This window comes from Jaculus jaculus, chromosome 14 (assembly GCF_020740685.1).
Source record: "Jaculus jaculus isolate mJacJac1 chromosome 14, mJacJac1.mat.Y.cur, whole genome shotgun sequence".
In the NCBI taxonomy this organism is placed as follows: domain Eukaryota; kingdom Metazoa; phylum Chordata; class Mammalia; order Rodentia; family Dipodidae; genus Jaculus; species Jaculus jaculus.
In genome coordinates, this window is record NC_059115.1 from 9944066 (window position 1) to 9959226 (window position 15161).

General features: G+C 40.9%; 1 protein-coding gene across 1 annotated transcript; it reads right to left on the reverse strand.

Moving 5' to 3' along the window:
- Window positions 1-293: 293 nt before the first annotated feature.
- Window positions 294-1241, reverse strand: LOC123454590 (vomeronasal type-1 receptor 4-like). The gene has a single exon (XM_045133285.1). It carries the CDS (start codon window positions 1239-1241, stop codon window positions 294-296), a length of 948 nt encoding a protein of 315 aa, XP_044989220.1.
- Between the last annotated feature and the right edge of the window lie 13920 nt (window positions 1242-15161).

Sequence of the window (15161 nt, forward strand, 5' to 3'; positions counted from 1 at the left end):
TTGTGTCTCATAAGCAATCTCAGGGCTACCTTGGATGTTCTAAGACATTTATTTTCAGTGCTCATAACTTAGTGGAGAGCTGTGGACATGCACAAATGAAGACATAGCTGCTACTGAACATTCCATGGTGTTCAGCACATCTGCACAAAACTGCATTTTCTGCAACATCTGGCAATCATGTAATGAAGAGATGCAGTCGAACAGTGATTCCATAGCACTGGAGTCTGAAATCTCAATCCAATGTGTGTCTCCGATAGCATCTTTGCAGGTAGAGGTCTGATGAGGTGTCAAGATCAGCTACTGAATGCATTCTGAGTACATGTACTTCGCAGTATAGAAAGTGATGAAGTAAATTGTAAAACTATTTTATTATTCCTCATGAGTAAGAATGGGCAGATGGTTGGGTAGCAGGATGATAAAATAGCATTAATTCCTTCCAGTCTTGAGATATTGTTGGGTGCATAGAATTCATAAAGGGTGATAAAGTTACCCAACCAATAAAAGAACACAAAGCAACTTACCAGCAAAAGGATGCTGTGAGTGGCTTTGGTTTCAGGAGATGGCTGGGAGGAGAGGCTCCGGCTATGGACATGTCGGGTTCTCCTATGATGTGTGAAAAGGAGATTCACCATGTAGAGGCTGGATGACATCATGAGTACCACAAGCAGGAGATCTCGAGTCAATAATATAATGAAAAATGGCAGTGAATTTTCATCCCTAGAATCCCTGGTCTTACAGAAAGCATGAACATAACCCTGGCCAGCATGACTGGCATTGTTCTTGGCTATTACAGTATGAATGATATGAATGTAAATGAGCATGTTGATGACCCAGGAGAAAAAGAAAGAGGGAAAGATCCATGTAGAGAGCTTAGGTTTCAGCCATGCCCACTTAGAGTTACTGGGACTGATGGTGATGGCTTGAAATGTACTCAGAATAGAGGTAGTACAGATGGAAAGACCCCGGGTAACTCTGTAGATATACAAGACTGCCTTGCAACCAGCATCATTGAGAAAACGTCTCACTCCAAAAGATGATGCAATATAAGGTATCAACAAGAAGGCAACTGTGAAAACATTGGCCATTGTCAGGTGCATGAAAATTGAATCTATCGGTTTCTCCAGATAACGTTGAGCTAAGAAGATGTACAGGTAAGACAGGAAGAGCAACGAGTTCCCTATGACGGCGATACAGAACTCAGATGTGAGGAAAATCCTCAAGACCGTGACACTTGGAAACATGATCAGAATGATGCTTTAGATAGTATCAGGTTTGTCTGGAGTACATTGAAAAGAAATGGAGTATTCAAAAAGAATTTTTAAAATAATTTTTGAGGAAAAATATGCAAATTTACAGTTCAGGAGTAGAGAGGGGTGTTGGAATATCCAATTTGTTATCACTTTATATCCTGAGATCACATTTTGGAACTGGATGTCAGGGATTCTGAGACCCTTACAGGATACAAGGATCTGAGAAGCAGGGAGAATTAAATGTAAACACTCTGAATTCTTCAATGTGAAGCAGGAGGACATGTTGGCCTGTTGAGAGAGCAATTTTGCATATCATTAGGAATTTTAGTTAGGCATACCAAATTATATTTTTTCTTTAGTTGTGTATGAAAGCTCTAGTATTTCCAAAGTGCATGTCACACACACACAAACAGACAAATATTTAGAAAAACATAGACAGCAAAACACATACTTAAATTTTTTTTGGCACCTCATAACAAAATTCAGGGCTACCAGTGATGTTCTAAGGCATTCATTATAAAATGGAAACTTTATTTATTTGAGATAGAAGGTGAGAGAAAGAGAGACAGAGACAGAGTGAGTGAGAATGGGCATGCCAGGGCCTCTAGCCACTGAAACGAGCTCCAGATACATGTGTCACCATGTGCATCTGGCTTATGTGGGACCTGGAGAGTCGAACATGGGTCCTTAGGCTTCACAGGCATGCACCTTAACCACTATGCCATCTCTCTGGCCCCTAAAGCATTTATTTTTAGTCAGAGTCAAAGGCAGTAATATACATAGTTTAACATTTTGGTGTCTCATAAATCTCAGGGCTACCATGGATGTTCTAAGGCATTTATTTTTAGTGTTCCTAACTTAGTGGAGAGCTGTGGACATGCACAAATGAAGGCAGAACTGCTACTGAAAATTCCACAGTGTTCAGCATATCTGCACAAAAATGCATCTTCTGTAACAACAGACAGTCATATCATGATGAGATCCAGTCTCACAGAGATTCCTTGTTTCCTCCTCTCGAACATGTGTGAAATCCAAGTACCAAGTTTCCTGTCAAGACATTCTGTGTGGTCCTTATGTAAGTAGATTTACTGGGTTTTTCAAAATACTTAGAATATATTGATATGGGATTCATGAATAGTGTATAAGATTATGAGCTTTGTGAAATGTACACTAAAATTCATATTAAATTTCTGTGTTTTATGTTTTACTATTATTTCCATTAGAAATCCATCCTCCTCTTGATTTGCTGTTTCTCACCTAAAATACAGTCCTTGATTCTTAAATTGAATTTGCAAATTTCAAAGAGGTTTTCTTTATGTAGATGAAGTCCCTAAGAGCATCTCCATGTATTACTCTGTGTTCTCTTAGTGTATAACCTTCTATAACAAATCTATTCTCATTATGTACTGTGATTAAATTATTTATTGACATACTTCCCACTGGCCTATCATTCTTCCATAACTTCCTTATTATTTCATGAGAGAGAGAGTGAGAGGGAAAGAGAGAGACAAACTCCAGACACATGTGTCCCCTTGTGCATCTGGCTTACATGGGTCCTGGAGAATTGAAACAGGTTGTCTTTGGCTGTGCAGTCAAGCACTTAAACCGCTAAGCCACCTCTACAGTCCCATTCCTTCCTTTATGTAATGTCAAAATGTTTCAAATTATTTTATGTAAGTTTACTTTGAGAAATAAGATGGTGGTATTTTACAGTGATCCAGTGTTGAACATATTACACTTTTTGAAAATGCATTTGTTGCTTCCTTGTTGCTGGGACACACATCTGATCAGAACAGCTTATGGGAAGTTTATAGATTCCAGATTGCAGAGCTCAAGCCGGGTCTCAACACACACTTATGGCTGGATTCAAGGGTTCCTGAAGACTAAGTAGGAAGTTTAACAAGAAATGTGTGGTCTGTGGAGCCGTTTACATTCTAACCACCACACGCATCTACTGTCACTAGGCCATATGAGCACCTCACATTCCTGCTCATGCTTTCTGGTTCTGTCACATCTCACTCAATTTCAGGCCTATCTAATGTCTTGCTGTTCACTCGAGTACTTTATCATTCAGCACTCTGCTCCATATCTCTCCCAAAAAGTTCAAACCTTTCATGACTTTATCACTTAGCTCAACATACAAATTTCCCTTCCCTATTTGTGTGGTTACTTTCTGGAAAGACAAGAGACTGTTAATAAAACATCAGGTTTCATTTCAATGTAAATGAAAACCATTTTTACTCTATGGTTCTTGGAGAAAAATATAAACAATGTTCAGTGGCAGAGAAGGTCATCTGAAACATTTACTATGATTGTATGCACTACTTCTGACATTTATGGAATTGAAAAAACAATTTTGGCTAGGGGGATGGCTTAGTGGCTAAGGTGTTTGCTGCTAAGCCAAAGGACCCAGGTTCAATTCCTGAGGACCCACGTTAGCCAGATGTACAAGGAGGTGCACATGTGTAGATTTCATTTCCTGTGGCTAGAGGCCCTGGCACACCCATTCTCTCTCTCTCTCCCCATCTTTCTCTGATAAATAAACAAATAAATAAAATTATTAAATAAATTAATTTGACCACAGATGAAAATATTTTTAAACTGCAAGAAAGACTCAGACACATTCACATTCTAAAATCACAGAAGCAGGTTATCCAGAAGTAGAAACAAGTAGGGAATTTAAAATAGCAATGAAAATCACATTTCAATCACACTCATTGAGCAAAATACATAGGACAGATACAATATGAGCCAAGATGTTTAAATTTTTTTCAAAAACATATCTGGAAATGTTCTCATCACAAGGAAATGTTGTGGGGTTACAGTGATGGATACATTTTTTGATTCTATGTTGTGTTTATAAATAATATTCCTTTTTGTCTCATATATTTAGATTATTATTTGTCAAGGCAATGACATTTATAAATAAAAGTAATAAGGGTAGGAAAGTCCCCTTGGGTGTCTAGACACACAATGTCCTTATTTTATTGGATTTTAAGTGATCATGTAGAGTAATGGGCTTTGTTATGGCATTTGTGGACATTTTGCATTTATTGATCCTCTTTTCCCATTCTCCTCCCTGCTCCTCAGCCAAACCTGCTGGCTGGCATCTCTCTTCCCTTGCCCCATCCTGCTTTCATGTCACATGAGTTATATTATATGCTCATCATATCACTTAACTTCTCTTTATCTCTAATAGTTAGTTTAGGTTTTCCCCTTCCCATATACAACAAATAAGGTCAGTTCAGAAGTTGAATGAAAACAAATCATTTTTTCTTTGTGATCCTAGCTAATTTTGTTATTTTAATAACTTCTGCTTCTCCAGAGTTTCCTACAGAAGTCATATGTTAAGTAAGAAAGTGCTTTGAACCACTGGGTCATTTCTCCTGCCTCATGATTTCTTTTTATGTAGTTCAGAGTAATCAATAGAACTATTTAAACTTGAATATATAGTACTTTATTAAACTAAATTTAAGGGAACAGAATTACTGAGTATAAGAAAACCTCTTCTTCAAGAACACAAAATTTAAATTTGTATGTGAACTACATGTATTATCAGTATATCATGTCAAAATACATCTAATTTTAAAGGATGCAATAACAAAACTAACCATTATAAAAAGAGATTTTAACAATGTCTCCCAATAATTATCAGAGCCAACAGAAAAGTAGCAATAGGGATACAAAAATTTTGAACATAACAACTTATATTATTGATATTAAAAATCATGTCACACATCACCACAGGATATGTTTCTTTTACTATCAGGCACATGTGAAGGAAGTAGTAAATATCATTATGTAGCCAGCTCAGAAGAAAGGACCCACAAAATAAGTTGTACTAGTTACAATGAAAAATGGTGTTATGAACATGAATTACAGGATATGTACTATAGACACCAGGGTGAAGAATAAGCAAGAAATTTACAAAGGAACAAAAACATTAAAAAGGTAATGGAATCTATCATAAAGGAGTTAAATAGATAAAAGCAGAAAATAACAGAGAATGAAACATGGACAGGAAAATCAAAGTTAATGTAAGCTGTCTGTAAAGACTGTACCATTGCCCAGTAGGAAGGTAATATCACCAGGATTGAAGGTTGAACACAATAAATGGAAAAAAAGGAGTGTTTCTGAAAGTATTTTATCATGTCTACCTATGCTGATAGATTTGGATATTTCAGAGAAATGTACACATATATAGAAGAAATAACATCTCATGAAACATGTTACAATTGTATAGATTATTAATGTTCAACCCCCATTATAAAATCAAATAGTTTACTATAACATATCCTGAAGTACTAAAATAATGAGAAAATAGTAAAAATAGTTATGAAACTAATGGCATGAAAGAGAAAGAGTATTAAGAATAATAAGTGGGAAATAAAGTTATATAAAAGAAAAGCAAGGGAAGAGAAAGATGAATAAACAGTTCAAGAAAGTGTAGACTGAGGGAGAGTTAAAGTGGAAAGGTCTCCATACCTCCCTCTCTCTTGTTGTGAAGGCTGAGTGCTGCAAACCCTCACTCAGGCGGTCACACAGGTCTGGGGCATCTTAGCAAGGCTGCCTTGCAGGAGCCAGGACTAAATCAGGGACAGAATGACAGGACTTTCCCTCCCAGTGGAGGAGGCCCAGCTTGTCACCTGTGGTGTGGATGATCTTGTTTACTGTGCATCATTTGGATGAGCCCAGAGGGAAAGTGAGTCTCATGATAACTTGAGCTCACTCAGCAAGACTACAGAGTGTCTGCTTGAGAATTCATACTGTCCCAAGTTGAAGTACATCAGAAAGTTAAACTTGAGGGTCTGGGAGTTCATTAAAGTTTCCCTGCAGCTGGTGGAAATGACCACAACCCTTGAAAGAAGCTGAGCCCTGAGCAGGACTCTAGAGAATACGTCCTCTGCTGGCTGGAGACAATTGCTTTTCCACTGTTGCAGCGAATTTCCTTTTCTTCCTATTCCCCGCAGCACATGACACCAGGCTTTGGGGTTAATTTTGTCTCTGCAGATAAGGGATCAACTTTGGGTATAGCACATTTTGTTTGCTATAGACATAAAATGATGAGAAAGGCTGCTTAAATTTTGTTAAAACTTTCCAAACTCAGGGCTGGAGAGATGGCTTAGCCATTAAGGCATTTGCCTACAAAGCCAAAGGATCCTGGTTCGATTCTTCAGGACCCATGTAAGCCAGATGCACAAGGGGGCACATATATCTGGAGTTTGTTTGCAGTGGCTAGAGGCCCTGGTGTGCCATTTTTCTCTCTCTCTCAAATAAATAAATATAATATATTAAAAAAATTTCCAAACTCATCAGTTATTTAGCATAGTTCTTTGCATCCCCCCACCACATCTCAAAATATCAATATTCAAAAGTGTGGGGGTGGGGGGGAGGGAATTACCATGGGATATATTTTATAATCATGGAAAATGTTAATAAAAAATATCAATATTCAAAGATATTGTGGGTCATATAGTCCAGTAGAGAAAGTGTGCATGGCCAATATTGCTGCTAAATACCACCCAGTGTCCAGGATGACCCACCCCCTAAAGATAACTTATTCACAACTGGCATTCATGCTCCCATCAAGGGTCAGATTTATAGAGTAGACATTGCAGTGACTGAAGCATACATGATACCCACAATTTATTCTATGTTATTTAGTTTTGTATTTGTTTGTTTTTGATTTTTTATGCATATGAATACTAGTGTGTGTGTGTATGAATTTTTGTATGTGTGTGCATTATGTCTCTTGTGCAAGCCTGTGGACCCCAGAGGATAACTTAGTCAGGTCCTCCATGTGTCTTTTGAAGCAGGTTCTTTCACTGCCTTGAACTCACTTATTAGGCTAGATTAGCTGTGCAATGAGAGCCAGGAAAATGCTTTCCTCACCAACCCAATGCAGGGAATTTTTGGGGTGTTCCACCACATCTGGAATTTTCATTAGTCCTGAGATCTAACTCAGGTCCTCAAGCTTATGAGACACGCACTTTTCATCCCAGCCATGTTTGTCATTATCATTAGCACCGCAGATTTAACATCAGATCCTGATGATAAGATAGTGTGGGACCATTGTCTACTCCACAAAAGCCAACTACCTGTTATGGTCTCGGGGATGGAATCAGGTCATTTCCACAACATCTCACCCACCCTGCCCCACTCCCTCTGACTCCTTGGTGCATGGTACCAGCCCCCAGAAGGGTAATGCAGGAAAATCAGGCAATCACCTGCCAGGAAGAACCAGTGGATCCTCCATAACGTGCCCATCTGTGCTCAGTAGGAAAGCGAGGGTGAGTGTTATGGCTCTAGAAGGACATGAAAGACACAACCGGTTCCTGGTTAAAGGGCTCCCAGACCTCCAGTCCCACTTTTGGTGTTAAACTCCAGCCCAGTGCAGCTCATGCGCTTACCCGCTTCACAACCTACATGTCCAAAAAGAGAAAGCCGAGCCGGGCGTGGTGGCGCACGCCTTTAATCCCAGCACTCGGGAGGCAGAGGTAGGAGGATCGCCAAGAGTTCGAGGCCACCCTGAGATTACATAGTAAATTCCAGGTCAGCCTGAGCCAGAGTGAGACCCTACCTTGAAAAACAAAACAAAACAAAACAAAACAAAACAAAACAAAAAAAAAAAAAAAAGAGAAAGCCATCATCAGCCTATTCTAGTCAAACATAAAAGACACTATAAGGGAAACCTACTTTTTCCTTAATTAAGTAAGATTTTCACACTGTGATGGGGAGACCACAATGCAAAAGAAACAACACAAACCATTAACTTATGGGAGCTCCAAGAAGCTTACCTAGTCCCATAGTGGAAGCTTCCTATGACAACATAGAAGAGACCACCTCAAAATGAAGACACAAGATATGTGATGCAACCTCATTAAATTTATCTCATATTTCTCAATGAAATCCCTGAAAGTGAGAAGGGTCTGAAATGGGACACTTCAAAGTCTAAAAATCTATTGCTGAAGACACCATATACTTCTGACACAGAGCATGGAGAGACCTGGCTGGACTCTGGAAGAGAGCTACTCCCTAGACAATTAGCCCAAAATACTGCTGGATAGTGCCACATGAGCTACTGGGAGAAAGTGGTCAATAATGGTCTGAGCTACTGTGGGGTCTAAGCTACTCAGAAGCAAACACCTTGACAAAATATACACACAAGTGCAATAGTGATGCACAGCCTTGATGGTAACCAATAGCTTTCTCATTGGCTACGAGATCTGCTCAGTATGTAGGAACTCATATCTGGATTTGTTAACCAGATCATAAACCTAAAAGGCAGCAGTTTAGCTCTTCAATGTCAAGCTCCCTCTAATCTTTGGCTAATAGAGGGACTACATCCATCAAGTTCTCTCTAAATTAATAATTTTTATCCCATTTAAATTGTGTTGATTTCACTCTCAATTGAAGAATCTGACTTTCTTTATCAGAAGGTTGTGAGATGGGAGGAGATAAACTACCACTTGCACTTCAGCCAAGCCCCAACTGAAACAAGAGAGGAGCTGGGGCGGTGAGCAAGAACGCAGCTTCCATGGTGAGCCTGGCAGTCAGCACCAGGATGAAGGAGACGGTGCTGAGGACACTCAACACCTTCCAAAGCAGAGATCCAGAGGTTCCTAAGAGCTCATCACTGCAGTAGACTTAAAACATACCCAATGTGGCTTAGGAAATTTTGTGGAAAAGGAGGCAAAAAGATTGTAAGAGCCACAGGCTGGGACATCATGCCAGGTGGTATTGCCTCTCCCCAGTAACATACTGCTGCCCCCACAACACATAACCCACAACCCCATGGGGAATAACTGTAACCCCACTGAGGAGGGCCCCCAATGGAATGGGGGCAGGGATGAGCGAGAGAATGGTACCAACACATGATGTATACATTTATGTCTATAATAAAAAATTAAGAAAAGTATAACTGAGGATCCACATACACATGAAACACATGTTGTGTTATAAAGCTAGCTCTTGTCTAGTTGAGTGCATATATTATGCTCACAAACTTCCCTGTAAGCACTACACTTAATGTTCATATTCATATATTAATGCTATTCTCACTCTTGGTTAGAGAAGCTTCTCTTTTCAGATGCCAGTGACCACTGGGATGACCCAAAAGGCAACATAGTGCTGAGAAGTGTCAGAGGAGTCTGGCTTATTTTGTTTAACTTAATGATTGGCAATTGCATAAACTTTCTTGCAAATTATTTCATACAGCTATGTGGCTGAAGGAAATACCACTTTGGCTATGTACCACATTTTCTTTCTCCATCTCCTTTTGGGGAACATCTACCTATAGTGAATAGTGCAAGAATAAATATAATTTGTGCCAGTTTCACTGTGAAAGCACTTACTGTCTTTAGGGGATATACCCAGGAGTCATATATCTGGATCATATGCAAGTTCTATTTTAATGTATAATTTTATTATTGACAACTTCTATCCTTACAGACAATAAACCATGATAATTCCCTGCCATACATCACTTTCTCCTTCACAACTCCACTCTCCATGACATGCCTCCCTTTCTCTGTTAGTATCTCTTTTACTTTGGTGTCATCGTCTTTTTCTTCTATTACGAGAGTCTTGTGAAGTTATAGCTAGGCACTGTGAGGTTGTGGGTATTGAGGCCAATTTCTTTCTGGACAGTTGCATTGTAAGGAATCATTGTAAGGAAACACTGTTTCGGCCACCTCTTCCACAATGGATCCTGAGCCCTGGAGGGTGTGATAGAGATGTGGCAATGCTGACACTCCTCCTTCACTTCTCAGCACCATGTTGCCTTTCGGGTCATCCTCGTGGTCACTGGCATCTGAAAAGAGAAGCTCCTCTAACCAAAAGTGAGAATAGCATTGATATATGAATATAAACATTAAGTGTAGTGCTTCCAGGGTAGTTTTGTGAGCATAATATATGCATTTAACCAGACAGGACAAGTGTTATACTCCTAAGGCTCAATACCTCCACTGCCATAGGCTTTTGTTTAGGTTTTCAGCACCAGTTATGTATTCCCTCCCTTATAGTGGGTCTTCACTCCAAGTAAAGAGCAGTTTGTTTCTCCTAGAGCAGACTTGCCACTATTGCCCTCATTCAGTTATTTGGCCTGTCTGGCCAAACTTGAGGCTTCCAGTGTCCATTGTTTTCATCACTGATGACTTCTGTCTCCCATAGGGCTGCATGCAGTGCAGCTTTTCCCAGCTTTCAGTGGGCTGATCTAAGGAGAGGAGGTTTTTAGCTCAGTCCCAGCTTGATTGCTTAGTGACCTTTCTGCTCAGGCTTGTGAAGTCTTCAGCAATAGGGTCTTGCTGTCTGTTTCTCAAAGGCTTGGCAATAGCCCATACTGTTTTGGAGGAGACAGGGAACTCCCTGGCCAATAACTCACTGGAAGGTATTCAAATCCTGGCACTGAAAATTTTCTAGTAACGATGTATGGCTTCTGGTTGTGTCATTATCCAAAAAAGTAGATTTTCGTATGTCTCATTCAGAATATCTTGAATTTTGATTGACCCTCTCCCCACCTTTCTTTTACTCAATCTCTTCCCCTGCCCTCACTTAGGCCATTCCACTCCCTATAATCTGTTCTATTTACAAATATACAATACCATACCCTTAAGACCTTCCCTCTTCTCCCTCCCTTATAACCTTTGTTAGCTTACTGGCCTCTGATACAAATTTTTGGTTCTAACTCACACACAAGTCTGAACATTTGTAGCTATGATCCACATATGAGAGAGAACATGTGACATTTGGCTTTCTGGGCCTGGGTTACCTCACTTAGTATAATCCTTTCCAGACCCATCCATTTCCCTGCAAATTTCATTTTTCTTACTGCCAAATAGAACTCCATTGTGTAAATGTACCACATTTTTTATTATCCATTCATCTGTTGAGGGAAATCTATCCTGGCTCCACTTCCTACCTATTGTGAATAGAGAAGCAATAAACATGTTTGTGCAAGTATCTAAGGTAGTGAGAAGAGTCCTTAGAATATATGCCTAGGAGTGCTATGGCTGGATCATATGGTAACTCTATTTTTAGCTGTTTCAAGAACCTCCACACTGATTTCCACAATGGCTGTACCACATTACATTCCCACCAATAGTGTAGAAGAGTTCCCCTTTTTCTGCATCCTTGCCAACATTTATTAACATTGTTTTCTTGGTGGTAGCCATTCTGACAGGAGAGAGATAGAATCTCAAAGTAGTTTTAATTTGCACTTCCCTGGTGGCTAAGGATGTAGAACACTTCTTTAGATGTTTATATGCCATCTGTATTTCTTCTGATGAGAATTCTCTATTTAGCTCCATATCCCATATTTAATTGGGTTGTTTGTTTTCTTTTAGTTTTGTTTTTATGAGTTCTTTGTATATTCTAGATATAAATATTCTTCAGATGTGTAGCTGGCAAAGGTTTTCTCCCATTCTGTAGGTTGTCTCTTTGCTCTATTCACAGTGTCCTTCGCAGTATAAAAGCTTTGCAATTTGACGAGATCCCAGTAGTTGATTAGTGGTTTTATTTCCTGAACAGTTGGGGTTGCATTCAGAAAATCATTACCTATGTCAATATGCTGAAGGGTTTCCCCTACCTTTTCCTGTAGTGGTTTCAGAGGTTCAGGACTGATGTTAAGGTCTTTGGTCCATTTGGACTTGATTATTTTGCATGGAGAAAGACAAAGATCTATTTTCATCCTTCTACATATAGATATCCAGTTTCCTCAGCACCATTTGTTGAAGAGGGTGTCTTTTCTCCAAAAACCATATGGCTGATCAGTAGGAAGACCAAGATGGCCTGTGTTTTACTGTGCTGAACCTCCCTGTGGAAGGAAAGGCAAGACATTTAGTATTCATTGGCTCTTCTTGAGGTGAACAGACTGTCATAGACCTCCAATGGGTGGGTGTGGAGGAGCGCAGTAGGGAGTCTTCTGATTCCCATGCTCTCAGGTCACCCACCAGTCCTCCAATCCCCTCAAGCAGACGTCCCAGCCATAGGCCCAGCCACAGGTTCCTTCTGCACTAACAACGGGAAAGGAGACCCAGGCCAGCAGGGCGGTATAGATCCACACACACGTCCATGCTTGAGAACATAGTCTCACTCACTGCCACCCCTCAGCCCCAAGCGTCAGCCCAGGCCGGCAGCCTGGCATTCCCCCAGGGGCCCTCCATGCACACACAGCAGCCTGGCATCCCCCAGGGGCCCTCCATGCACATACAGCAGTCTGGCATCCCCCAGGGGCCCTCCATGCACATACAGCAGCCTGGCATTCCCCCAGGGGCCCTCCATGCACTTACAGCAGCCTGGCATCCCCCAGGAGCCCTCCATGCACATACAACAGCACGCTTGGTGCTGCCCAAGCCCCGTCCAAGGAGACCCAGGCCAGCAGGCTAGCTGCTACAGAGGGCCTCCATGTGTGAATGCCATCCCACTCACCACCCCCACCTCTGTACTCAGACCCCGGCCAGCAGGCTAGCTGCTACAGAGGGCCTCCATGTGTGAATGCCATCCCACTCACCACCCCCACCTCTGTACTCAGACCCCGGCCAGCAGGCTAGTGCTCCCCCTGCCACCACCAGGGACCCCCTGATACCACTGCATCCCTGTGCACGGACCTAGGCAGCAGGCTAGGGTTCCCCCCTCACTATTCTCTCCTACCACAGGGGACATCCATGCCACTCCCCACCCCCAGCATATCACCTGAACCACCGCAGTCACATATTCCTGCTCTGCCCTGTCCCAGGACCTGAAAGTCCCATCAACCCCCTGATAAAGGGTCCCAAAGGACACAGTATCCCATCCCTTCTCCCTTTAGCATCGTGGAACCACCATGCATTCCCATACTGCCCCCCTCCTTCGCAGCCCAGCCACACCAGTCTGCTTTGTCCCATTTCTCCTAACTCCTGTCCCCTCATGCCACATGAACATACAGTCTCATCCCTGAAATCACGTAACAACAAGCCCCTTCACCTGGTCTTCAGGTCCCCACCAGAGCCTCACAGGCTTCTTCCCTCTGAGCAGGGAGGCCCCATTGCCATCAGAAGCCTAGTGGAAGCAGAAATAAAAGGGAATAATCACTGAAGCCATTTCAAGGGTAAAGCACAGTTTCCTTTTAAATTAAATAAGACTCCTACACTGTGATGGGCAGACCACAACACAAAAGGAATAACATGAAAACTCAAATGCAAGTAAATCCAACAAGATTGCCCAGTCCTACAATGGATGTCTTTACTCAAAACATAGAAGAGACAATATGATCAGGATTCCAAACTGAAGATACAAACTATGCAATCCTGACCACGAAAGTAGAACCTGCAGAAAAGCAACAAAGGGCTGATAATCATATGACTGTTGTCCTCAGCAGATTAGACCTAATAGAAAAGAACTAAGAAGGGTTCCTATTGGGAGCTGCAGAGGAACTGCAAGCTACAGGTGGTCTTTCATTTTTTAACACAAAGGCCTTATCCTGCAGCCTAGGTGAGAGGGCAGCCCAGGTGAGGTGGCCAGTCACAAAGGCATTATTTAACATAAGACATAGGCACTGGACACAGGGGCGTTACCACATGGCCCTGGCGAAGCTGACCCTAGGCACGTAGGCATTGTTGAGAAATTTTTATCTTCTGCATATAAGCTTGTGTCTGCCTGAATAAACCTGAGCCTTGATCAAAGCTGTCTTGGCTCCATTCCTTGTTTTCTTGTCTCAGATTCATTCCCACTCCCTCCTTCGGGGTTTGTTTTGACCTTCATGCTGCAGGCCTGCACAGTTCCAAAGGCAGTTAATGATCTGAAGGAGAGAGAAAAAAAGAGGACTTCAGTAATCAGCTGGCTAAGTTCAATGAAGACATAAAGAAATGCAAGGATGAATTCCAAGAAGCATTAAGAAAATCAGAAAATGATGTGAAAAGGAAACTCAACAGAAGGATGGAAACTACACATAAAAAGCAGTAAAAAACACAAACCAAATTGAACAAGCCCCAAACTCTATAGATTCTGTCAAGAATAGAGTCAGCTATGTGGAGGATGGAAACTCAGCAATTGAAAGACAAAACAGAAGAAACCGTTCATGAGTCCAAAAGTTTCAATTAGTTCAAAAATTTTTGTGAACAGAAGATGTTGGAACTATGGGATACCCTTAAACATTCTAACATTTGGACCATTCCCATACCAGAAGGGGAAGAAATTCAGCCAAAGGCATGGAAAACTTATTCAACAAAATTATCAAAGAAAACTTTTCCATTGTCTCAAAAAACAAAACAAAACAAAACAAAACAAAAAAAGTCCATCAAATTATAAGAAGATAACAGAATTCAAAACAGACTGGACCAATGGAGAATTTCTCCAAGACATATTATCATTAAGAATCTACATCAAAGTCAAAGAGAAAGTCCTAAAAGCAGCTAGGGAGAAACAACACATTACATATAAAGGCAACTCCATCAGTATTACTTCAGACTTCTCAGTGTAAACCCTGAAAGCCAGAAGGGCCTGGAATGGAACACTGCAAAGTCCAAGAACCTATGGCTTCCAACCTCAATTATTCTACCCAGCAAAAGTATCCCTCATAACAGATGCTGAAAGCAAGGGTGGAAAATGATAATCCAAGTAAACAGAAATAAGAAACAAGCAGGCATTGCTATACTAATAATGGGTAAAATAGATTTCAAACCAAAAGTAACCAAAAAAGACAAAGAAGGCCACCTGTTAGTTATCAAGAGAATGATCCAACAAGAGGACATCACAACCATCAATCTTTATGCACCAAGCACAGGTGCAATTCATAAAACAAAACCTATTTGGCAACAAAACAGAAATAACGACCAACACGACCATAGTTGGAGACTTCAATACTCCACTATCAGCAATAGACAGATCATCCAAATAGAAAATCATCAGAGAAGTAAGAGAGCTCAACAAAAACAT

What these genes read in the sequence shown, in the direction of transcription:
- LOC123454590 (XM_045133285.1), bottom strand. Translation starts at nt 1,241, where the DNA reads ATGTTTCCAAGTGTCACGGTCTTGAGGATTTTCCTCACATCTGAGTTC.